The 26,382-nt window shown below is 38.4% G+C and overlaps 1 protein-coding gene across 1 annotated transcript; it reads right to left on the bottom strand.

The window, feature by feature from the left end:
* Positions 1-793: 793 nt before the first annotated feature.
* On the bottom strand, positions 794-26,382 carry gabrr2a (gamma-aminobutyric acid type A receptor subunit rho2a). Its single transcript, XM_039671504.2, has 9 exons — positions 25,667-26,382; positions 23,733-23,839; positions 17,044-17,111; positions 9,716-9,939; positions 8,241-8,323; positions 8,000-8,140; positions 5,684-5,836; positions 5,374-5,585; positions 794-3,261 (listed from the first exon to the last, which is right to left on the bottom strand). The coding sequence occupies exons 1-9, from the start codon at positions 25,789-25,791 to the stop codon at positions 2,950-2,952; spliced, it is 1,425 nt and encodes a 474-aa protein (XP_039527438.1). The 5' UTR covers positions 25,792-26,382; the 3' UTR covers positions 794-2,949.

Genomic DNA, 26,382 nt, shown 5'->3' with positions numbered 1-26,382 from the left:
AAATTTCAATAAAACATGTCAACTAAATTCAATAACTTATTATTAGATTAACAACTATTTTAACATGATAATTTATTAAAATATTTAAGAAGTCCTATGAAAAGTATTTTATACAGAAAGTTAATGTGTCTTTTTATGACTTAATAAAAATTTATGATCAAAAAACGGTCGCAATCAAATGAAAATGTAAACTTTTATCTTTTTTTGATGAAGTTCTGCAAAACAGATTTACTAAATTAAACAAAAATATGTATACCTTAAGTAATGTTTAAATAAATTGTATTCATAATATTATTACAAAGTATTTTGCTATTATTCAGCGACTGTTTTAGAAATTATTGACAGTTGCGATAATGCTTCAATGAAAATATGATACTTGCTTAGGGGATATCTTTGATTTATAACCCTATAATGTTTTATAATAAATTTACAAATTTTAAAAACTACTTTAAAAAAAGTAGAAATACGCACACACACAAAAAAAAAACACTTTATGAGGCGTAGTGCGACTAACAGTAAATGTAATTCATTAGCCTACTTTCCACCTCTGCATGAGTAAAATATTTAATATAAATATTACATATCTAGCATTACTTCAACAAGTGAATAAATTCAGACTATACAGGATGGTTTCAAACAAATTTCCAGCATCTATAATTAATTATTACAATTAAAAAGAAAATGATCAAATAACCAAACAAATTAATGTTGTAGCTTTTTGTTTATGTGGACCCATCAAGTCAAATAATTTATAAATTCCATTATCATCGTTGAACTCAAAGAAAGAGGACACTCAGGATAAAGGCTGCCTTTAATATCACATTTCTATATGCTTTTATAAACATCTCATGGTGTTGAGCAGGGACTCAGCTGAGAAACTTTACTATATTTATGCCTTCTGTCAGGACACAGTGATTATTTTTTTATTGAGTTATCTTAGGACAGGTGATTTCAGGGGTACTGTGTGATAATGTAATGCAACAAACAATAAGCTTCACCTTTATACATTTTAAAAAATAAAAAAAAGATCTATACATATATATATATATAACTTTACATTGCACCTTTTTTCTGGTCAACACATATTACATTCTTAACTTTCCAACAATTACAGAAACATCTTATGGAGTGGAACTGACGTCATATTCAATGATTTGGTTATACCCTCAAATATAAATACAAACTTCAAGAATGTACTGTAGTTCACAGCATTTTCATTTACAGCAACAGGTGTTTTGAAAATTTGGCATGTGATGCCTGTATGTGTACTAATGTGCACTAAAATTGTCCCACCAACCAACCATTAACCATCACCTTTATTGTTTAACATTGCACATAAGGCGTTTCAAGTTGTATTCAAAACCATTTCATCACAAACTAACAATTAGCCTGCACTGACTGCCTACATGAACAAGCTTTGCTCTCAACTCTTGTAAGGTATCATGGCAAGTTCAGGTTGGAGTATAACTGATATAAAAAATAAGTATAATAAATAAAACTAACATGCATACAGATGAACCACAGTAAAGACATACCGATTTATTTTGCATGAAAATTATAATGGTATCAAATACACACACACACACACTCACTCCACCTTAACACGCACATCCAAACAAACCCCAAACTGAAAGGAGATTCTTTCACGTTACTGGTAATTACTATATATTAACATGAGTGATTGCAAGCATGAATAAAACGGCCTTGGCTAAATGAAATGAAACTGGACATTGCAGATAAACAAATAAATAGACTTAAAGCTACACTGTGTAACTCTTTTAGTTTATTCTTAGCTAAAAACACTTAGTTCTTTCAAAAATATATGTGCTCATTAATGTATATTTACTTCGTTCAAGTAATAAAGTATTCTCGTGAGTGTATAATATGCCATTGAAAATACATAGGAGTAAGGTGATCTAATGTCGGTCGCCATGTTGCCCCTCCATCTTGAAAGTACATTAGCCAAAGAGGGACATACCCGTTAATTAAAGCTTCGCCTTTCGCGTTTACGTTTCAGTTAACACTCATGGATGAGGTCGAACTGGAAGCCATGTTAATCTTGGACCACATTGGCCACCGAGTTAAAACGAAATCGGAATTGAGAGGAACAGAAACTAATATTCACTGGATGGTGATATACCTTTTTACCGCTAGATGGGCGTAAAAATCACACAGTGTAGCTTTAAAGGTTTACAAAATCATTTTAAGTTAGTGTTAATTCATTACATTAAATTCATTAACCACTGCCACTTTACATGGGAGCAGTTATTTTGTTATTTGTTTCTGTCCTGTTCCTTTTTGGGGTTTTTTTGTCTGATGACAACATTCTTGTTGAGTTGCATCTTTATATTGTATTTGGTTTGTTTTATATGGCCTTTTGTTGGTTTTTTTTGTAAAAAATTATGTATAAATCTTTGCTAAATATATATAAATGTATTAAATTGCTAAAACTGCACAAAACAGATGGTCATGTGATCTAAACATGGCGGCTCCCATGAGGGTGCAGCCCACCATATGTAGAAGAAAAAAAAACAGGATTTTTAGGCCAATGATATGACTGGATCTCTTAACTATTCTTTCAACATCTCTGTTAAAAGTACTATTTTTTTTTAGCTATAAAAAGTAAAAGTGGAAAAAAATTATTTAGTACACATTTAAAAGAGTTGCTAAAATCAGACTTTGCTCTGTACATACCATACCATAGACCAAAGACGCAAACATGAAGAGAAAACACGATCCCATACAAAAAGTCTGATAAACGTTTTACAGTTAATTTGTCATAAACCTGAAAAGGCCTATACAAAGCACTCAACCATATTCCTCCAGTCTTTTTGCTAATGAAAGTGACTGCAGTTTGGTATCGCATGAACCAATGTTGCATCAAAAAGTCAGAAGGATGGTTGTGTAAACCTCCAAAAGTCTTAAAGAGTGTAAGATGCTGGAGAACGATCAGCAGTACACCGACCAGTAAATGAGGTTGAAAACTATATAGGCTCCCGGGAAGATCATGCGGGAGTACTTATCAATGGCATGCGTGTTCTGCATGATGCGGAAGGCGCGGATGCCCTTTTTCTTAGTGGTGGTGGACTCGCTGCTCATTGACAGGTGAACCACCATATGTTCCTGTTTCTCCGGCACCAATTCTTCGTGAACCATGGGAGCCTCTGTGTAGCCAGCCAAGCTGTTGGCGTCAGCCTCACTGTAGGTCCCATCCAACATCATGGTCCTGGTGTGGGACATACCGCAGGTACACGGCAAAGACTGGAACATGTTGAGTAGGGCACCCAGAGAGAACAGAAAACAAAGGCAAACAAGGGCAAATTATCAGATGGCATTAATAAACCAAGTCCAATCAAAAAGTTGGCCACTATAAAGAAGGGCAATATTTTTAGAAATACCTTTAAAAAGCACAACCAGTGCACAATGTGTGAAATACAATATCCCACAATGCAATGCGACTGAGTTGACTTTCCATTCATGGATAGGTCGGAAGTAATACCCACACAATCTTTTGTGTTTTGAAATTTGATTGGAATAGAAAGAGTTAAGACGTTTATATGCAAGATGGTCATGACAACAAAGTAGCTGTCATGATTCTGCCATCATGTCATTGATTTTTCTAGTCTTGTGGCAGGATCATGGCAGAACCAGTCGTTTGGGCCATGTGATTGTGTTGTCTCGTTTAATACCCCGCCCCCTTGTTATCCTCGTCCTGTCATTATTACCAAGTCTGTGTCACCTGTTCCCCTCATTATTTTCTCTCTATATAATCCCCTTGTGTTTGCTGTCCTGTGTTGGTTCATTGTTTCTCATTGCGTGTCAAACTTTGTGAGAATCTACCCGTGAATACCTTGTCTTTGAAGAACGTCTTGATCTTGTATTTGCTGTTAGGTAATAGTCTATCCAGTTACCCATGTAAATACTATGTACTTATTTTACTAACTACAATTACTGGGTAATAACTAGTATTATCCCTGAACTTACCCCTAAACCTACCCCTGTTCCATGTACTTACCTTATATTAGCCAGTACTTTCTAGGTAAGTACACTGTAAGTACTGTACTGTAAAAGGAAGCGTTACCCTCCCGTTTGTATTGTCTCTGTTTTGCCCCCTCGTGGGTTTTTGTCTTCTGTTTGTGTCTTAATAAACGTTTAGTGTCTGCATTTCGTCTGTGCCTGGGTTCTCTTCTCCATCCACATAACAGTAGCGGATTACAGTTGGAAAATAATACTTAAGCTTCAAATGGTCTTTGTTTCCTGTTTACACTTCTGGGCTTCCGGGTCTATACGACCCCAACAATTAATTGAGTGATTGTACAAAAAAATATACATTTTTAATCATACAAATAATATATCTTTTTTTGTTTGTTTGTTTACTTCTCATCTATTCATTAATGCTGTGGTTTTGGAGATATAAAGTACTTTTGTATCCATATACCACATAATTCCTCAACTACACCATTAGCTTGCATATGAAATATAATTTTTATGATACATTGCATTTATGCTCTAGTACTAGGCCTTCATTTCTGTGTAAAAATTATAAAATAAAATAATAAAAAAATAAAAAATAGTAGTCACCATTAGTAAGTAGTATGCTAGAGTTCAAATATCAATTCTAAACATAGCTTGTGGCTATGGAATAGACCTTATTTAAAGCAGCACCATGACAAGGCTGTGAGGGATAGACTTAACTTGTTTTCAATGACATCTGCTGTATAAATCTCCTAGATCACTTATCATTTTCCACAGCTCATGTTGGTCTACTGAAATTTCTTGGAAATATATTTTTGCAGTGTTTCATCAGTAGAAAACCTCCAAAACACATTAAATACAACTTACTGCATGTCTATCCCTCACAACCTTGCTTTCAGTCCCGTTAAAAATCAAACAGGGCACTGCTGTGAATAAGCTCTATTGCATACTGTCATACATTTTTTTCTACCCAAATTAGTAGCAGAAAAAAACAATAGTGTAACAAAAGTATGCCGTGTTCTGTACTGTATCCCACAATGCATTGTTCTCGACTTTCATTTCCATTTTGATGAATGAACCAGTAGTCATTTCAAACGTGTTTTTTTTCCAGCTCTTAAAATCTTTCTAGACTCATTATTTGATTGGATTGCCTAAGGTGAAGACATTTTATATTTATTTCCGACATGATAAAGCTCCACGAACCAAATAAAATATGCAATATATGACAAGGTCACGTGACAACAGTCTATTTTAGGTATTACCAGATAGATTACACTCAAAACTAACAAACTAAGAGCCACAACACTCAATGTATTTCATGTCATGTGTTCTTAATTATAAAAAAAAGTAATGCATCCATAATTAAAAATAAATGTTCATAAATTCCGATTTTTTTACCTGCTCTTGAGCTGCTCGATTTCTGAGCTTACGCTCTCTCCTCTCCTGGACCGTGGTCAGGTAGTTGACTGCCGCGTACTCCAAGACGGACAGGAACACAAACACAAAACTGACCCACAGGTAAATGTCCACAGCTTTGATGTAGGAGACTCTGGGCATGGAGGCGTTCACCCCTGTGATGATGGTGGACATGGTGAGCACTGTGGTAATACCTGGATAAAATCACCACATGCTGTTAACATCTGCAGGTGCGTGACACGACACAGGAAGCAGCAGTGATTAGCCCGAGGGCAAAACGCCATAATCTTACCTAATGAAACTCTGGCTGGAACAGCCCTGCGATCAATCCAGAACGACACCCAGGACAACATAACCATAAGCGTGGCAGGGAAATAAGTCTGCAGCAGGAAGAAGAAGATGTGGCGGCGAAGCGTGAAGTTTATGTAAAGGCGGTTGTACCATCCTGTAGAGAGAAAGAGAGATAAAATTGCAGATGGATGTTCGAGCTCCAAAGTATTTCAGCCACACTTAAAACGAATAAAGTGACATTTACACTTCTGTTGAAAAGTTTGGGGTTGGTAAGTGTTTCCATGTTTTTGGAAGAAGTCTCTTAAAGCCTGTTTACAGACTGGGATTTTCATCAACCCTATAAGGTCATTACAAATCACACTGTATGACATGGAACTAATAAACCTGGATACCACATGTAAGACTGTATCATGGTGACACCTATTGAATTGTAGGCTACGATGCAAGTTAGCAGGCGCTCGTGGTAAATAAATAGAGGAAGATTAATCGCACTTTGCCAATTGAGGTTTTTTTATGAGCCCTAAAAAAGAGGAGGAAGCAAAAGAGGAGAATATGGACACAGTCATTGCTAGGGAAAAGAGGCCAACTTGGCACGCCACTTTTGCAAATGGAGCTTGTATTTTTAAGTTTTAACACCGTCGCGTTGATCAATACATTTTCACGATGCATCTACAGTAGCACGATGACGTAGCTGGATGGTCCAATACGCAGTGGACGCTGTTACGTGCATGCGCGGCATTTAAAACATTTATTTTTTTTTAAATTGTGACTTTTTCTCACAATTGCTACTGACTTGTGAGAATTGTGAGATATAAACTTGCAATTGCGAGTTATAAGGTCAAATTCTAAGGGAAAAAATGTGTACTTTATAACACGCAATTGCGACTTTATATCATGCAGTTCTGACTTTATATCTCCCAATTGCATATTATAAAGTCAGAATTCTGACCTTTTTTCTAGCAATTCTGAATTTATTTAACTCATAGGGCTAGATATAAACTCACAATTGCGAGTTATAAAGTCAAAAAAAAAGAAAAAAAGGAAAAAAAAAACATATTACACTATTTTTTTTTTTACCCCAGAATAGTGTAATATCTCTTTATAACACGCAATTGCGACTTTATCACGCAATTCTGATTTTATATCTCCCAATTGTGTAGGCTACTATAAAGTCAGAATTGCGAGATATAATGCAATTCTGAGGAAAAAAAGTCTGAATTTCAAGTAGCCTATATTTCTCGCAATTGCAAGTTTATATCATGCAAATCTGACATAACACGCAATTCTGACTTTATAACCTGCAATTGTGACTTTATATAAATTCAGAGATAAAAAGTCAGAATAGTGAGATAAAAAGTCACCATTACCTTTTTTATTTCTCACTCTGTGGCGAAAACAAGCATCCATACCATAGACATGTCAGACATAACAGACACTGAACAGCAAATTAAGAGAAACCCTAGGATCACTGTGGAAAATTAGTATAGCCATTAAAGAAGGAACTCTTAAGGAAGATTTATTTCCTTGATACTGTTATTATTTTGCCATTTTCCATTGAATGTGTACTGATATTTTAAGATGTTTACAGACCTTATTGTATTGTAGGCCTACCTTTAAAATTACAGAGACAATTGGCTACTTGACTCGTTTTTGCTTCCACTCAACAGCAAATATGACCTGAATAAAATAAAATGGCTTTATTTTAAAATGTTCTATATACACGCATTAAAAAAATACTTGCGGTGATGACATGCTATTAATCTATAAAATTTAGGTTTAAAATCATGTGATTTAAAATGTTGTAAGATTAACTATTTTGCAAGTAGCATAGTGGTGTAAAGCGAAACTCGGATAACTTAAGCATCCCATTTATGTAAATAATTACTTGTTCATCAATAATTACTTATACTATTTAACAGTACTACTAGTACACAGGTTAGAACATCCTCTCAGTACAATATAGAGCATACATGTCACTTAAGACCAGCGCATGCAAATTATAACCCAGAGATCGGTACTGCGCATGCGTCTATGACGTCACCAAAAACACAACTCCATCCACTACGTATTGGACCATCCAGCTACGTCATTGTGCTACAGGCTGCAGCGAGGGGTGCCTCGAACTTTGCGGAAAAGTTTGCTATGATTACTAAATATTTCACAATAATATGTTGGTATAATTTGCTTGCAGATGCCACTTGCTTTGATATCTAATGTAATAACATCCCTATACTTTTAAGTGTGACTTAAGTGTCCAAATCCTTCTTGGGGCCACATTTATTTGAAATAAACCAACTTAACAAATAATCCCAGATACCTGTGCTGCTGTAGAAAGCCAGCCGAGAGGTCGTGTGAAACTTCTGTATGAGGAACTGAGAGAGAGAGATTTTTTCATCTATACTCAAAGACTCATCTCCACTTTTCCAGTACAGCATCAGATCCTCATCTGTGTAGGCGTCTAGAAAAAAAAAGGGATCCAATTCAGGAAAAAACTAACTTGGCAAAGGGGATTGAACATGTGCCACACTAAAAATAACACAAATTAGTGATTCACTCACAACTCTCCAACTCCAAAGTGCAGGTTTGTGAATCCAGTGGGAAACGGCTGAAGTCCATGTTGCAGGCAGCTGTAACTGTGACCCTGGGCATAAGAACCATGCATAACATGAATGAAAATACAGAAACGCACCTTAGATCTTTATATTTCATCATATTTCTCACAGAATTCAGTTTTCAAACCCAAAATCCATGGAATTTTCATTTGCAGTTACAAGGAAAGTGGAACCTGTATTGATAATTCTCTCAAAAATTGAAAATTCAGTCATCATGCCAAACCTGTATGAGTTTCGGTCCGATTATTTATCAAGTATCTGACTATAACTACTATGTACTAAGATTTAAATAAATAATTTGATAGACATTGTACTTAAAATGCCTGTATATAATAACATAATATCCATAATTACACTGTTGACCTATCCCTTAACCAACCATTAAACCATTAAACTTTACCAGTATCTCACCTCAATAGAAGCAAAAGTGTTTTGCAATCCAACATAAATACAATAAGTACACTGTAGTGAAATGACACAAGTACATAGTAATTGAAGATACCCAATATATAGTGTGACCTGACTTTCTTGCATTTGTGAAACGCAAAAGGAATTTTACAGCAGAATGTCTATGCTGATCTTTTCTATACGAGTGTAAAAGACACACACACACACATATATATTATATAAACACAAACGATTAATCGTTTTAATGCCCTATAAAAGACCATCTTGAACATTCTGCTAAGTATGTCCTTTTGTGTTCCACCAAAAGAGAAAATCTTCGGCTCTATAATAAAGCTTTTGCTAAGAATAAAAATGTAAATGTGCTTAGTAATGATAGTCAAGAATGACATATTAGAGGCATTACTGAACTGGCACTAAGGCCATCTCATTTTTCTCTCAGTATTTCTCTCCTCTGTTCGTGGTGTCGATCATTTGACGGACAACGGAAATAATCTGGGCCAGTCCCTTCAATTATGACACTTTCCCTGGAGCCAGAACAGTATCTGAAATTTGACTTTGAACTCAGCGCTAGCCCTTGATTATAGCCAGCACGCAGGTAGCTTGGCCTAATTTTTAACTCGCAGCACAAAAGACGCGGAAAAAAACATCACAGGCCAGAAGCATCGTTCTAATTTTAACACCACAGCAATATGCAAATGCAATGCTTAAGCCCAGCAACGTGCTTTTGTTTTCAAACCACATTTTATTTAAATGAAACCAACGACAGTAGTTGAGTTGCTAGGAGGTGAACCTCCAACCTCCAGTAGTTGAGTTGGTAGTCACTGCTGAACAACTGAAAAAATATTAACTTTTTCTGACATTGTACAAAATAAACACGAATAATAAATATGTATACGGACATTTACATAAATACATTTAAACTCTCTACATATATCCATAACTTACATATAATTGGAATTATAATGGCACACTTAAAAGTCAGAAATGCTAGTGTTGATAATCTGCTTTTTTACCTCAGGCTGTAGAGAACGTGGCCATCAGGGAAGACTCTCAGCATGATGTTTTCTGTGGTGGTGTCATGAATAAAAGATCTTTTAGAGTGGACAAAGAAGACATCAGGAACCCAGATCTTCTTCACCAAGCGGCCGTCGAAAGTCATGCTTTTATTTGTGGTGCTGGAGAAGGACAAGCGCTCATCCTTCCAGTAGTGTCTCAGGTATAATGTCATAGTAAAGTCCTACACAAATAGAGGAAAAGAGAATTTGGGAGTTTTCACAATATTCAGTCACAACAACGATCTATACAGGAGGCTGTATCATCCTTGTTCAAAGGAGATGCATTTTAAAAGTTTGGGGTTGGTAAGATTTGTATTTTGACAAATTAATATACTTTTATTCAGGAAGGACACATTAAATTGATTGATTTTCAAATGTCACAAATAAATGCGGTAATTTTGAACTTTCTATTCATCAAAGAATCAAATTCATCAAAGAATGATGTCTGAAGGCTAATGAGACTGAAGATTGGAGTAATGATGCTGAAAATGAAAGAAAATAATAAAAAATACTGTACTGCTGTTTTTACTGTATTTTTGATCAAATCTTGGTGAACACAAGACCTTAAAATTTTCAATAGTATTATTTGGATTAATTTCATGAAAACCTCTGACATTTGACACACAAATAATAAGACAAAAATAAGATATTATATTTTGTGTTATCATAATAAAGCCTTTTTATACACTCTAAAAAAATGCTGGGTTGTTTTTACCCAATTTTTACCCAATTTTTGACAAACCCAGCCATTTGGTTACATTTTTTAATTACATTTGAACCCAATGTTTGAGTTTGTCCATATTTGAAACAAAAATTGGGTTAACACAACCCAGAATTTTTTAGAGTGTAGGATCTCCCTCAAAAATCTTCAAAAATTTAATTTTTACAGTGAGGTGAAAAAAAGTGTTTATATATATATATATACACACACACACACACACACACATATATATATACACACACACACACAAAGACACACACACACACACACAAATATATATATATATATATATATATATATATATATATATATATTAATGTAAACTAAAAAGAAAAAAATATTTGACTATAAAAAATTAAAAAAGAAAAGGAAAAAAATGTAATAATTTGCTTACATTTTACTCATGTTGTTACAAACATTTTTGACTATCTTTTTACCTTGGAACACAAAAGGAGATGTTTGGAGTCTGTACATGTCTCAAGAATGGGGACTAGAGCTTCAAAATGGACACAGAAGCACCATAAAAGTGGTTCATATGACCTGTGCGCAATATTCCAAGTCTTCAAAATCTCATGGCTTCTGAAGATTGAAGAGTATAACGCATGTCATTTGAACCACTTTGATGTGCTGTGTCCTTTTGAAGCTTGAAAGCTCCATTCCTTGTAATTGCAATCAAAAGAGTGACCGCATTCTTCAGAAAATCTCCTTTTGAGATTTAAGGAACAACAAAAGTCATTTGTGTTTGCAACAACATGAGGAGTAAATGCTGACATAAAATACCATTGTCTTTCTGCACTATATTAATAAGAATTGTTTTTTTATTTGCAATAAAACAATGAGAATTAAAATAAGGGGATATGATGATTAACTGTCAAAAAACTGTCGCAATGCTAAAAACCTTAATGTACCATTAAGTACAGTTGGCTTCATTTTCGAAGCAACTAGTTTCTAATTTCTTCGTTTTGATTTTGGGTGGAATATGATCTGGACATGATCGAAGTTTATGTGAGATTCACTTATTTTCTTGATAAATAATGACAATGTACACATTACAAAGTTTTGGGAGCAACAAACGACAACTGTATTTCACTAGAGCAAGTACATGGCAAATTTTACATAAACACTCCTTACATGTCTCACTTTGTAGTCTAACTACGTACCTCTTGATCCTCCACATGACGGCTATGTCTCTTTAAATCTCTCAAGCAGATCATCCCTTCTTTATTCTATCTTAAACCATAAACGATTGAAGCGGCCAGTAATTATATATGGTCAATAAAAGCACCACAAAGTTTCTTTGTCACATCACACAAATGCTTCTGCCAAGAGGGAAATTCAAAACAAGAGAACGGAATGACAGAATGGGTGTCATATTCTGTTATAACAGAAGTAAAAAGAAGATTCATGATCAAAGTTTCTGCCATCAGAGACACAGAAGCTCTTTTTTAAGAATACCCTTGTGGGACACAGTAACTCCAAAACAGCCATCTATCTCTATCTTTAAAGTACAGGAACGTCTTTCTGTCTGTCTGTGTGTGTGTGTGTGTGTGTGTGTGGGGGGGGGGGGGGTTAATTCGCATCTCTCGAACCGCTAGTCCGATGGACTTTAAACTTAACAGGTGTCTTGCTACGGGCATGAGTAAGTGTAGTGCCAAGTTTGACATGTTTGGATTAGAAATGCAAAAGATATTGTTAAATATATATTGGTAAAAGAAGCACACATTGGCTTTTGCCTCTCTAGCCGCTGGCCACTCCCCCTCTCACACTGCACACTAAGTGGCCATTCCCCCTCTCACACTGAATGGCTACTCTCCCTCTCACACTGCACACTGAGTGGCCACTCCCCCTCTCACACTGAACGGCCACTCCCCCTCTCACACTGCACACTGAGTGGCTACTCTCCCTCTCACACTGCACACTGAGTGGCTACTCTCCCTCTCACACTGCACACTGAGTGGCTACTCTCCCTCTCACACTGCACACTGAGTGGCTACTCTCCCTCTCACACTGCACACTGAGTGGCTACTCTCCCTCTCACACTGCACACTGAGTGGCTACTCTCCCTCTCCCTCTCACACTGCACACTGCGTGGCCACTCCCCCTCTCACACTGCAAACTGAATGGCCACTCCCCCTCTCACACTGAACACTGAATGGCCACTCCCCCTCTCACACTGCACACTGAACGGCCACTCCCCCTCTCACACTGCATACTGAGTGGCTACTCTCTCTCTCACACTGCAAACTGAATGGCCACTCCCCCTCTCACACTGCACACTGAGTGGCTACTCTCCCTCTCACACTGCACACTGAGTGGCTACTCTCCCTCTCACACTGCACACTGCGTGGCCACTCCCCCTCTCACACTGCAAACTGAATGGCCACTCCCCCTCTCACACTGAACACTGAACGGCCACTCCCCCTCTCACACTGCATACTGAGTGGCTACTCTCCCTCTCACACTGCAAACTGAATGGCAACTCCCCCTCTCACACTGAACGGCCACTCCCCCTCTCACACTGCACACTGAGTGGCTACTCTCCCTCTCACACTGCAAACTGAGTGGCTACTCTCCCTCTCACACTGCACACTGAGTGGCTACTCTCCCTCTCACACTGCACACTGAGTAGCCACTCCCCCTCTCACACTGCACACTGAATGACCACTCCCCTTCTCACACTGAACACTGAGTGGCTACTCTCCCTCTCACACTGCACACTGAGTGGCTACTCTCCCTCTCACACTGCACACTGCGTGGCCACTCCCCCTCTCACACTGCAAACTGAATGGCCACTCCCCCTCTCACACTGAACACTGAACGGCCACTCCCCCTCTCACACTGCATACTGAGTGGCTACTCTCCCTCTCACACTGCAAACTGAATGGCAACTCCCCCTCTCACACTGAACGGCCACTCCCCCTCTCACACTGCACACTGAGTGGCTACTCTCCCTCTCACACTGCAAACTGAGTGGCTACTCTCCCTCTCACACTGCACACTGAGTGGCTACTCTCCCTCTCACACTGCACACTGAGTAGCCACTCCCCCTCTCACACTGCACACTGAATGGCCACTCCCCCTCTCACACTGAACACTGAATGGCCACTCCCCCTCTCACACTGCACACTGAACGGCCACTCCCCCTCTCACACTGCATACTGAGTGGCTACTCTCTCTCTCACACTGCAAACTGAATGGCCACTCCCCCTCTCACACTGCACACTGAGTGGCTACTCTCCCTCTCACACTGCACACTGAGTGGCTACTCTCCCTCTCACACTGCACACTGCGTGGCCACTCCCCCTCTCACACTGCAAACTGAATGGCCACTCCCCCTCTCACACTGAACACTGAACGGCCACTCCCCCTCTCACACTGCATACTGAGTGGCTACTCTCCCTCTCACACTGCAAACTGAATGGCAACTCCCCCTCTCACACTGAACGGCCACTCCCCCTCTCACACTGCACACTGAGTGGCTACTCTCCCTCTCACACTGCAAACTGAGTGGCTACTCTCCCTCTCACACTGCACACTGAGTGGCTACTCTCCCTCTCACACTGCACACTGAGTGGCTACTCTCCCTCTTACACTGCACACTGAGTGGCCACTCCCCCTCTCACACGGCACAATGAGTGGCCACTCCCCCTCTCACACTGCACACTGAATGGCCACTCCCCCTCTCACACGGCACACTGAATGGCCACTTCCCCTCTCACACTGCACACTGAGTGGCCACTCTCCCTCTCACACTGCATACTGAGTGGCCACTCCCCCTCTCACACTAAACACAGCTTGGGAACAGGAAGACGTGAGACTGACCGTCTGGTTACCGGTCCGGGCTGAAAATTGTCCGATACCAGTCCCTGGCCGGTGGATCATTGCATCTCTATTTTATATATATATATATATATATATATATATATATATATATATATATATATATATATATATATAAAAAACATCAAGGTTACATATGTAACCCTAGGTCCCTGAGAAGGGGAATGAGATGCAGCGTCATGGAGATGATACTAAGGGGAACACCCTTTAGAGTGACTCGTGTGTGAACACATGTACCAAACAGGCATATTATTGGCTGATGGCTGTCTATGTCACGAGTAGAGTGCCCATGAGTATAAGAGGGAGTCTGCAAGACATTTCATCAACTCTTCAACTTTTGTATGAAGGAGACGTTCAGGCAAACTGATGATAGGTTACGAGGTGCAGCGTCTCATCCCCTTCTCAGGGATGTTCCCTTTCGAAGTGGAACTTTGATGCGTGTCATGGAGATGACACAATGGGGAAACAATACTCACCCCGCCAGGCTGAGGGGATGCCTGCCTTGCTAGGCAGTGGATATGCAAACAATAGTGGGCATAACATAGATTGACTATACAGATCACCTTGCTGGAGTCAAAGCATGTCAACCCACAGGGTGCAAATTGCTTAGTGGGGCCACTGACTAAGCTTAATTTCAGGGCCAGCAAAGAAACCTAAAAGGCCCCAAGAGAAAAAGCTCTAATAAACAAAGCCCTTAGGGGGTATTTATCAAAGGGAGTAAATCAACAATGGTATTTGATGTACCACTACCTCCAAGGGTGAGAATATAACCCTCATTTTGGAAGGGATGTAAATATGAGAGTGGCATAGAATAAATACCGAAACTCTTGCCAGTGCAGCTCAACCCTTAAACTATACTTATTCAGCTCTACTAAAGACATAGGCGAGAGCAAACAACCCTGTTTGAGCAAAGAACCTCTCCAGGAACCACTAGGGCCCAGTACTTCATACTACCCAGACTTTAGACCCCAAGGAACCCGCAGGGGAGCTTAAGCCCTACTTAAAGACCCGAATGTAACTGGAGGAGAGGAGCTTATCATCTCCCTTGCGTAAAAGCACATACACAGACAGCAAGTTGCCAAAAACCCAAAGTAATTGGCCCTTGAGGTAAACGAATCAGAGGAAGAACTGTAAGTGCTCATCGTATTTTTGTCCACCTTGCTCTAGCCTAACTTGAGCAGCTTTCCTAAAAGGGAGCAATCAAAATGCTAACTAACTTCAGCATCACAGGCTACATCCTTCAGTGTGGTGGGCAGGACCCCACAGGCCTGTTTTGTCACCACATATGCCTTGGCACAAGCCGCATGATGGTAAAGAAGACACTGCTGCAACCCCACGATCAAAGCTCCTGCTCTATTCCAGCAACACTGGGCTTGATCCACAAGGTTGACTTTCATGACAAACAGAGGTCTGACCTGTGAGGTCAGAAGGGGCAGCAGAGAACCTTCCTGAATCAACATGAGACCAATGGTGTTTAATAAATCTCCATGAACAGAAGATTTTGCTCTCTTTTAAGAGCAAGCTTCCAAATTCACCAAATGGGATTGAGAGGAATGGATCTATCAGACACTCTGATTTCTTCTCCCCAAGCTCCGCCTACAATCCTCATGATTGCTCTACCGCCTCGGGAGCCATGCGAGCTGAACCGCGAGGTGCAGATGCTCAACTGGATGGATTCAGCTCCCTCAAGAGCATGTGCTCCGTACAAAAGCTGAACTCTCATCACAATAAGAAAATCGGGCAAGAACATAGCTTCTACTGCAAATGCATCGCTATGAGTGCATCCAACTCCTTAAAGAGCTGAACACGCTCTGTGCAAACGGTAGATTCTATCCCCAAGAGAGAGAGAGAGAGAGAGAGAGAGAGAGAGAGAGAGAGAGAGAGAGAGAGAGAGAGAGAGAGAGAGAGAGAGGATCAAGCAGGAACAAAAGGTCTTACCGAGAATGCATCACAAAGAGTGCATCCAGCTCCCACAGATTCTGGTCATATACACGCATACAAACAAACAGTTTCTGAAGACAAAAAATTTGATGATGGGTCCTTGCAGGTGCCCTCTTAACTCACGGATACTCTGCCCGTGACACCATAAACTGCCGTCAGCCAATATTTGGCATATTTGGTACACGTATTCAGACACCGTGAGGGTGTTCCCATAGCGTCAACTCAATGACGTACACTCTTAGAAGAAGTGGTTCTATTTAGAACCAGAAATGGTTCTATCCCCCGCTTCATATATGGAACTCCAAAACGGTTCTATATATAACTATTTTTTTGGTAAAAGGTTCTATTGGCCAAGTACGGAACCCCAGGGTTCTATTAGAACCCAGAGGAACCATTTTTTTAAGAGTGTATAGAACCTTTTAGGGGTTCCAAATACTCAGCGCTGATGGAACCTTTTAAGGTTCTATGTAGAACCTTTTCTTCTAAGTGTGTAGAGTTACAGTTCCACTTTGAAAGGGAACTCAAAAGAAGTCTGGACATATGTCAATAACTTGATGAGAAAATGTGCTTGTGCTTAAGCGTAATGTCACAATGCATTTTTTTTAAACAGGCTTATTTTTTCACCAAAAAAATATTTCTTGTTTTGCTTAATTCAAATGTAATTGTTTATTGTGTTGTTTAACACGCCTAATATGTGTTCATATATTCTAGAATTTAGACTCAAAGAGTTGAGGATGTTACATAAAACATCCCATGTAAAAAGCAATTGTTTAGGATTACCTACCATGTCTACTTCTGAGATACTGTCCAAGCTTTCCACTTGTACATCAACTCCCACTGGAATTGCAGGACCTGCAAAAAAAAAAAAAAATTATACAACATATACAACACAATTTTTTTCCATCCTACTGCTTTACGACCTCTGCATATGTCATGCATTAATTTTTCACAATACTCATTGTTTCCTGGAGTCTGACAGCCTCATACCAGTTGCAATTAGCAGGGTGTTCGCTAAGACATCTGTGAGCTTCATTAAATATGTCCTCACAGCCAGATCTGAATCTGTGTGCTTTCCACCAGATCTGTTCACAAAAGGCTTAGCAGATGCTTTGACATCTGACGGATTGTAGGATTGTAAGGAACGGTTTTTCTCAAAGGACAGGCCTTCAACCGGAACTGCAGCTTTCATATCCTACATGGAGCTGCACTTGTAAGGTCTTTTATAGCAAACATAAACCCTTGCTCTTTCCCAGGATTAGTGTAATGTGACTATCTGTCACTCAGAAGGTAAGACATTTAGGTAAATGGGCAGGGGGCAGCCAGTACATATGGACGGGGATGATGCCCAAACGTCAGACAGATTCCAAACGAGATTTCCAGTGTGTTTCACTCCTAGACATAGTAATCCGACGAGATTACTGGAGATGGTAAATGGTGGATTAAACTTGGATGCTCAAAATGATACTGACACTGACTGAAACTTGCCATTATGTGTGACTTAATGTGTCGCTTATAAAAAAAAATCTTCAAAAAGCATGAGCATTACTTAATATATGCTGCATAAAATGCATTTGAGCCCTGTAGATAAGTAACGCCCAACTGTGGAGATAAATTTTGACAAATATGCTTATGCAATACCCGATGGACTCCATCCTGTCAATTTTCCTGTGATATACCATCAAGGCTTTTCATTTCACACAAATAAGCCTAAATAAGGACACAGCTCCTAGGTAAAATCGATTTGTCCAATGTAATCAACACCCTGCTGTCAGTTTCAGTCTGAAACCATTAGAATGACCTTGAGTGTCCCATTTCTCAGTTTTAGTTACCACTTGGAGGTGGTTATTTGTGCTTGTTCAATGAAAAACAAATACAAATAACATTATATAAATTGGATATTAATAAAGCGTTAGTTCATCTAAAAAAAAAAAAAAACTCTTATTTTTTACATTCTCGTGTTTATTAAAACCCATTTGCCTTTCTGTCCTTTTAAAATTCATAAATATATCTAATTTTGTGTTCCACAGAAAAAACAAAGTCAAACTAATCTTGAGCGATGCAATTTTAATTAAAAAGATAGTTCACCCAAAAAAAATGAAAACTCTGTAAGTAATGACTCACCCTCATGTTGTTCCAACCCGTAAGACTTTTGTTCATCTTCAGAACACAAATTAAGATAGTTAGATGAAATCTGAAAGCTGAAAGATTAGATGAAATCTGAAAGCTGGCTCACTCCTTCCTAGGCTGCTAGGTAATTGATATCTACAAGCCCGGAAAAGTTAGTAAAGACAGAACATAGGCTCACTTTTGGCTGACGCTAATCATGTGTGATGCTGGCAAATAGTGAGCCTACGTTCTGATGTACAACACAGAAGTGACTTCAATAAAGTCGTTACTTTGGGCTTTTTTTTTGTGTGTGCGCAAAACGTATTCTCGTCGCTTGATAAACTTAAAGGGTTAGTTCACCCAAAAATGAAAATTAAGTCATTAATTACTCACCCCCATGCTGTACCAACCCCGTAAGACCTTCGTTCGTCTTCGGAACACAAATGAAGATATTTTTGATTAAATTTGAGAGCTGTATAACTACCACATTGGCTCCTAAAGGACTGCCTCTTGACGGCCCAGAAAGTCAATGAAGAAAATGTTTAAATATCCCAAGTGACTACCGTGGCTCAACTATATGTTTATCAAGCGACGCGAATACTTTTTGTGCGAAAAAACAAACAAAAATAACGAGTTTATTCGACTATTTCTTTTCTTCCTTGTAGGCCAGAACGAGACTTCCTTAGATTTCCACGACGCATGCGCGAGAATTGCGATCTGAAGTAGTGTAAGCTGGTGTGAGCAGATCGCAATTCTCGCGCATGCGTCGTGGAAATCTAAGGAAGTCTCGTTCTGGCCTACAAGGAAGAAAAGAAATAGTCGAATAAACTCGTTATTTTTGTTTGTTTTTTCGCACAAAAAGTATTCGCGTCGCTTGGTAAACATATAGTTGAGCCACGGTAGTCACTTGGGATATTTAAACATTTTCTTCATTGACTTTCTGGGCCGTCAAGAGGCAGTCCTTTAGGAGCCAATGTGGTAGTTATACAGCTCTCAAATTTAATCAAAAATATCTTCATTTGTGTTCCGAAGACGAACGAAGGTCTTACGGGGTTGGTACAGCATGGGGGTGAGTAATTAATGACTTAATTTTCATTTTTGGGTGAACTAACCCTTTAAGGTTAAGCCACTGTAGTCACTTGGACTATTTTAACGATGTCTTTACTAACTTTTCCAGGCTGGCAGATTTCAATTACCTATGAAGGAGTGAGCCAGCTTTCAGATTTAGTCAAAAATATCTTAATTCGTGTTCCGAAGATGAACGAAATTCGGTTGGAACAACATGAGGGTGAGTAATTACTGACAGAATTTTCATTTTTAAGTGAACTAACCGTTAACAATAATAATAATTTTTGTCATTGTTTATGTTTACACACTCTTATGTTGTTTCAAACCCAAATAACTTTCCAAAAGTTACTTTCTTCCACAGAAGAAAGGCAGGCACATGTATTTGTAGCAACATAATGATTAGAACAAAAATGTTCATTAAAGGGATAGTTCATCCAAAAAACACTATTTTGTGCAATTGTTCACACACTCTTGTCTTATTGAAAACCCATTTGCCATTCTATCCTCTTAAAATTCATAAATATTTCTCATTTTGTGTTCCACAGAAGAAAGAAAATCACACTGATTTGGAGCAACATAATGATTACAACAAAATTTCATTAAGGGATAGTTGATCAAAAACAGACAACAACACCAAAAATGTTCTTTTATTATTATTATTTGCACACTTTCATGTTGTTCCAAACCCATATGATTTTTATCCTCTTGTAATTAATTAAAAAATGCAATTCCAAGTGAGTTGAAAGGACATAGTGATTATGACCTACTCCTTTACAAAAAAGATGAAATCACCCCTTTCCCATAGGTTGATTTTAATAACAGTGCTTTTCTTTCAAAGTTCCCGAGGCCACGCCGCTGAGCTGGTGATCGCTGGTTGATGTTTGGCGAGTGGGCGGTCTTTAAACCAGCTGTCTGCGTGGCAGGACAGGCTGGGATTGTTGCATGTGCTAATCCATGGGGATTGGTCCGGTCAGTACAAACCGCTGCCAGATTAATCTCGTCTTTAGCACCAGAGCGCCTCAGTCCACAGCAGATCGAGCGATCCTCCAGATGGACGAAACCATCAGCGAGGATCGCTTATGTCTTTAACGGGCGAATAAAAAAAAAAAGATAAAGTGAGAAAAGAGAGTGGGGCAACAAAATGTAATGCGATTACAATCGTCCTCAGTTTTGCATGCAGCTTGTAAGACTAACTGAACCTTTTGTCGAATTTTAGAGTTAATAAAGAGAATAACGAGACGTGGCATCCTGGCATGGAGAGGTTACTTGATATCTTTTGATCTTTCATTTTGGTTTGTATCTGATTTTCGGATGCTGCTGGCCCAGCAGGCCAGAATATTAGTATTGAAAGCAGAATTGCACATATCTGCAGAAAAGTAAACAGGGATGCATGTCATCATACGACATGAGACAAATCCTTAACATGTGTAATCCTTCACATCAAGAAATACATACTGCCCTATAATGACACATAAACACACAGTGAGTGCTATATGTTTTTGTGTACATCAATAGATACTCCCCTTGTGGAGGATTAGGCATAAGCTTTATGCACCATCAGTTAGCCGTCTCTGGATTTAAACTATTGCAGTCATGCATTAGCAATTCTCTTTCGCTTCTGAAGTAAATCTCATTTATGCAGTATACACAGCACATTATACTCGCGCTACCTTTTACTAATCATTGCTTAGGTGGAATACTGCAATTCGACGGTGAAAAGCATGCTAAAAAGCAGTTTAAAATGCTAAATGCAAAAATAACCCCTTGTTCTTAACCAACCTGTTTATTTAGTAACTTAGCATTTCACAACCACTTAAGTATTTTAAGATGACCTTCTTTCTAATTTTTTTGGTTTTAATGCAGTCTAATGCATTTAGTACAGACATTTTTCGCAAATGCAGTCAAATGGCGCCCGCTTTGAACATCCGTTGCAACAAATTATTCCTTATTTCCTTCCAATTTCCTTCCAAAAAATGTGCCATCCCAGTGTCATTTCTTGCATTTCGGCTTTTCATGGGTGGCTTTTAGCATCTTGTTGAAGGACGTTTTTGACACTATCCTTTCACATATTTGGCTAAAAAATATTAATCACCAACTAAACTAAAAACAGACAAAAATCAAATTTTATACAAGTCTTTTGTCTGTAAGCTCTTCCCACAATTCTAGATTTTAAATCTTTTTAGAAATATATATACTTTAAAAATGAATAACGTAAAAAAATCTGTTCAGTACATTTAAAAAAAGCTTCCTTTTTTTGGACTATTTAGTGTTTTGGAAAACATCATATGAAAACGCACTTAACCCATTCATAGTATAATAAAATCTATACTACTATGAATCAATGACAATGGATGACAGTTGTGAACTCATTACATCATGTTTTGAACTAGCAGCGAGATTTTCACCGTCAATCAGATGCAACAATGAATCACTGACAGAATGACAGATCTGTGTATGCGTCTGAGGGGGTGAATATGCTTGGGCTATTTTCATTCCCTTTGCTGTGACCCCCTGCTGAACAAAGAGCAATTCCCAAACGTACACCGAGTCAGAGCATCCAAATGAGTGACTTTTTAGATACTCTATTCATAGGAGGAACAGCATCAAACACTGGAGTGTTTCTTTTTCTTTGCCCTATATAGGAACGCATCATTAAAAAAGAATAGGGGGGAGCTGTATGGACTGGCAGGAGAACTTTCATTAGTTCTTAGCCTTTACTGCTCAAACTTTTAAGTGTTGTACAAAGAGAAGCCTTGAGCTCCCCCCCTTATATCATCCTTTAATACCATTCGAACCTTGGTAGACTAGAGGAGTCAGCATTAAAGGAATAGATCATACAGAAATGAAAATTCTGACATGAATTTTCTCGCCCTCCTGTCATTCAAAACCCCTATGCTGTTATTTTTGTCCATGGATCACAAAAGGGGATTTTTTTTTATCTTACACCATTTTAGTGACCAATCAAAGTGGCCATGACTGCCAATGAAAAATAACTCACCAAGCATTTATTTTCCTCCCCTTTTGCTTTGAGATGTTTTTGCTTCCATTCAACCAAAAGATTGTCTATGGATACATAGAGCATCTTTTGGTTGAATGGAAGCAAAAACATTTCACTGTCTGTACAAAGAGTCACATGATCAATGACACAAATGTACTTATTTGATTATAATAACCTAGAAATAATGCAGAATTAATTTCTCCATCAACTTTTTTGTTACATCAGCTAGACAGTACATTGTAAAAACGAATACGCTTTATCTAATTAAAAAAAATTGTGGCAACTGATTACAAGCAATATTATTAATTCAATTTAACAAATTAGAATTGAGTAGTAATTAATCAATTTAATTCCTTAAAAGTTAACCATTTTAAATGAGTAAAACTTACAACAACAACAACAAACAAACAAAAACGTACAATTAAGTCACCATTATGGTGATCGGTGTTTGTTTTAGGGTTGTTTTAAAATTACGGTTTTCTCCTTCATTGATTTTGTTTGTTAACATCTGGTGTCTTCAATGTTGGCAATATAATAGTTCTTAAATAATCTTTGACGTCTGTCTGTTAGTGAGATATTTTTGTGTAAATTTTGGGGTGTAAACTTTACTCATTTTAAATAGTTAACTTTTAAGGAATTCATTTGATTAATTATTACTCAATTCTAATTTATTACATTTAATTAATTATATTGCTTGTAATCTGTTGCCACAATTTTATTGATTAGATAAAGTGTATTCATTTTTACAGTGATATTTGGAGATTTTTTCTGCAGGTAATTGCTTGATATCAAATAATAATAGTCTAAATTCATCTGCCAAAAGCACATTACAAAAAATTCCAGTTTTAAACTGAAATCCCAGTCTTTCTACAACAGGGCTTGATGGGGAAGTTGTTTACCCCTCTAGAGGGAGCCAATGTCGATTGCATGCCTGTTGGTCAAATAACTGACCTGAATGTCCTCCAATTGTGCATAGTAAATAGCATATGTGCAATCTGTACATAATATTAAAACAATGCAACTAAAAATATTTGAGTGGCTTTTAGGTGAACAATTGAGTATGGGATTTAGAATAAACCTTTACCACGGCTTTCTTAGTCTCATGCTCCGAGTACGGTTGTCTTATTTTTGACTAATCTTCAGTTGCTCATGGAGGATGTTGACGCTAAACCTTTTACATTACGAATACTTTACATGTCTTTGAAGATTTGTTTTTAAAATAGACTCCTAATGGAAGTTGTGGCATTTAAATTTAAGGGAATTCAGTTCACATTTGCAACAAGGGGGAATGATGAACTAACCTGCAAATGCGGGCCTCATGGTGAAGTCATGATCGTCCACTTTCAACAACTGCTCTGTTTTCAGTCGCCGTGATTTTGTCACATCTGGCGGCTTCTTAGCCAGGGAGCTGCGGGTTTCAAAGTCACACAAACACTCAGATCAGCCTCTCATATCATGGATTTGGACAATGTGTGCTATTATTATGTGGAAACGAGCAGAGGTTAAATTAAAAATTCAGCCTGAACCTTCAAAGTCAATGACATTTACGTAATTTCTGTGAAAATGAAGCCGCAAAAGTGTAATGACGGATTAAGATCATCCACAGCGCTTGTATCAACAAACTGTTACGACAGTGGCCAACTTGCTGCTGCAGCCGGATCTTTTTCAAATTACAGGAGATCTTATCGACAGACGCTCAGAAGAGCCCCAAACCCTGGATTTCATGAACTGTGCTTGTTCCAGTCAAGCAATGAGCATAATTAACTCTTTATGTAGCTATATAATAATCACTGACAGTGACTCACTCAGTGAGTAGTAAACTGCCTCATTCTCCACATCCACTTGCCATTTGTAATTTATTTCCTGTTGCGAATATGAGACAGAAGGCAGCTTTCCATGACTGGCACCCTGTGTGCAGTGATACAGCTGGATTTACTTATGCAAATTTGAAGGCTTTTGCAATCTAAAAACATGCTAATTCTGAAGATTTCTTGTTTGTTTTAATTTCACAGACCCATGAGGCTGTACCCATGTCAGCTTGTCAGGACAGCTTTGTGCCAACGCACTGTCCTTGGCAGATGGGCAAAACGTGCCTGTGACACGTGGCTGTTGGTCCGAGTAAGAAGCACCAGTCCGAACATATCTACAGGAACACACCAGTGATACGTGTTTCGGTTCAGTGCCGGCATCATCTGTCTGGGTCATGTTAATTACACCCCTGCCCCTGGCCTCATTTATGGCACTCTGCTGTCGTATAGAAATCAGGCTAATAAAGGTGGTGGAAAAAAAAAAAAGTCTGCGAAATACATCAATGGATGAGGTCACAACATCACCTCAGTTCTTATGTGCAACACTATCATCTCTGGTAACATAAATCAGAAAAAAATGATCATCAAATGGTTGTAATGACTAATGATACATATCTGACATATGATATTTGACTATTTGGAAAGTACCAGCATTACTGTGCCCACTTGGTCGATTAACAGAAGTGTTTTTCTTTAGAAAAAAGTTGGAAAGTCTGGAAAGTTTTAATGTTTAAAATAAATATTAAAAATACATAAAGTTAAAATACATAAATTTAAAAAAATTAAAATACATAAAGTTTTCATTTAACCTAAAATGCAAAGCTTTTTGCAAAAGCAAAATGCTTTTCAACTATAATGTTCATCAAAATGCACAGGTCATTATCTGTAACCTATAACAACTTGTTTTTGTTAACAAAAGAAATAATTTTCATTATAATTTAGATTGCATGACAACTTAATTGAGACATTCCTGGGTTTTCAGATGAAAATGTCACTGAAAAGTATAGTACAAAATACAAATTGACACCCACACATGCATTTTGGGGTTAATTTATAGAATTTGGTATATGGTATCAGGTATAAAAAACCTGAAGTTTAATTTAAGTTTTTTCTACCACTTTAAATGCCAATGAAGCTTAAATCAGTAGAAATAGATGTTTAAGTTACATAGAAGGAAACAAAGATGTTTTGCGTAGCCTAATTGTTGACATTCATCAATCATCTTCAATTCTTGCAACATCCATTATCATCATCAGGATCATCATCTTCACCACTACCACAACAATCATCATCATCAGCAACTTTTCCATCACGAACAGTGAGCCCAGCAATGTGTAGTAGGCTAGTCCACATCATCATCAGCAGCAGCAGCAGTAGCACGAGATGTCGACACAAGTTTAGCTGTCAAATGTTGAATTCCCACTTACGTCCCATGCTTCTGGGTGTCCACAGCTCCGGTCCACCTTCTCTCTCTAGTTGCGTGTTTATTCCGGCACTCCCCAAACGAGCCCAGGAAGAGCGCTAAAACTAGGAACTGTCTCAGATAAGGCATTATGCAGAAAACTAGGTGAAAAATCTACAGGTGTGTCCTGAAATCCAGCTTAATCCATGAATCCACGAAGGCAGCATCTTTCCGTCCTTAGCGCAGAAATCGCTGCAGCTCGCATCTCTGGCATACGCGATGTGAGAATGGTTTAAATATCAGCGCGACGCGACGCAACGCGACGCGACGCATCCTTCAGCTCAGCTCCGCGCGGCGTCTCTGCTGCCTGTCATTGGTTATCAGCCGCACAGCTGCTTTGACCACATGGCATCAGCGGTGGGCAATACGCGCGCGCTTCCCACAGTTGTCTGTAGGGTTGAAGGAATAGACGGATTAGACAGGCACATATGACCAGAAAAACGCTCTGCAGCGGAAACTATGCAAGCTTTTAAATCTAAAGCACGAGTAAAATGGATCCACTGAATGCCATAACACCCTTCTAAAGCGTTTGACGCAATTCCACATGATTCTCTCTGGCTTGTGTGATCAATGCATTGCAGTAGTTCTAGAATTTTTATACATTTGATTCACTTCTTATTCCATGGCTAATGGATTGCTGTTTAAAATACTGTGTATTATATAATTCAGCAACTATCTTTA

The sequence above is a fragment of the Pimephales promelas genome, chromosome 15 (genome assembly GCF_988280905.1).
Source record: "Pimephales promelas chromosome 15, fPimPro1.hap1.1, whole genome shotgun sequence".
Lineage (NCBI taxonomy): Eukaryota > Metazoa > Chordata > Actinopteri > Cypriniformes > Leuciscidae > Pimephales > Pimephales promelas.
This window is presented reverse-complemented; position numbering and strand designations above follow the sequence as displayed.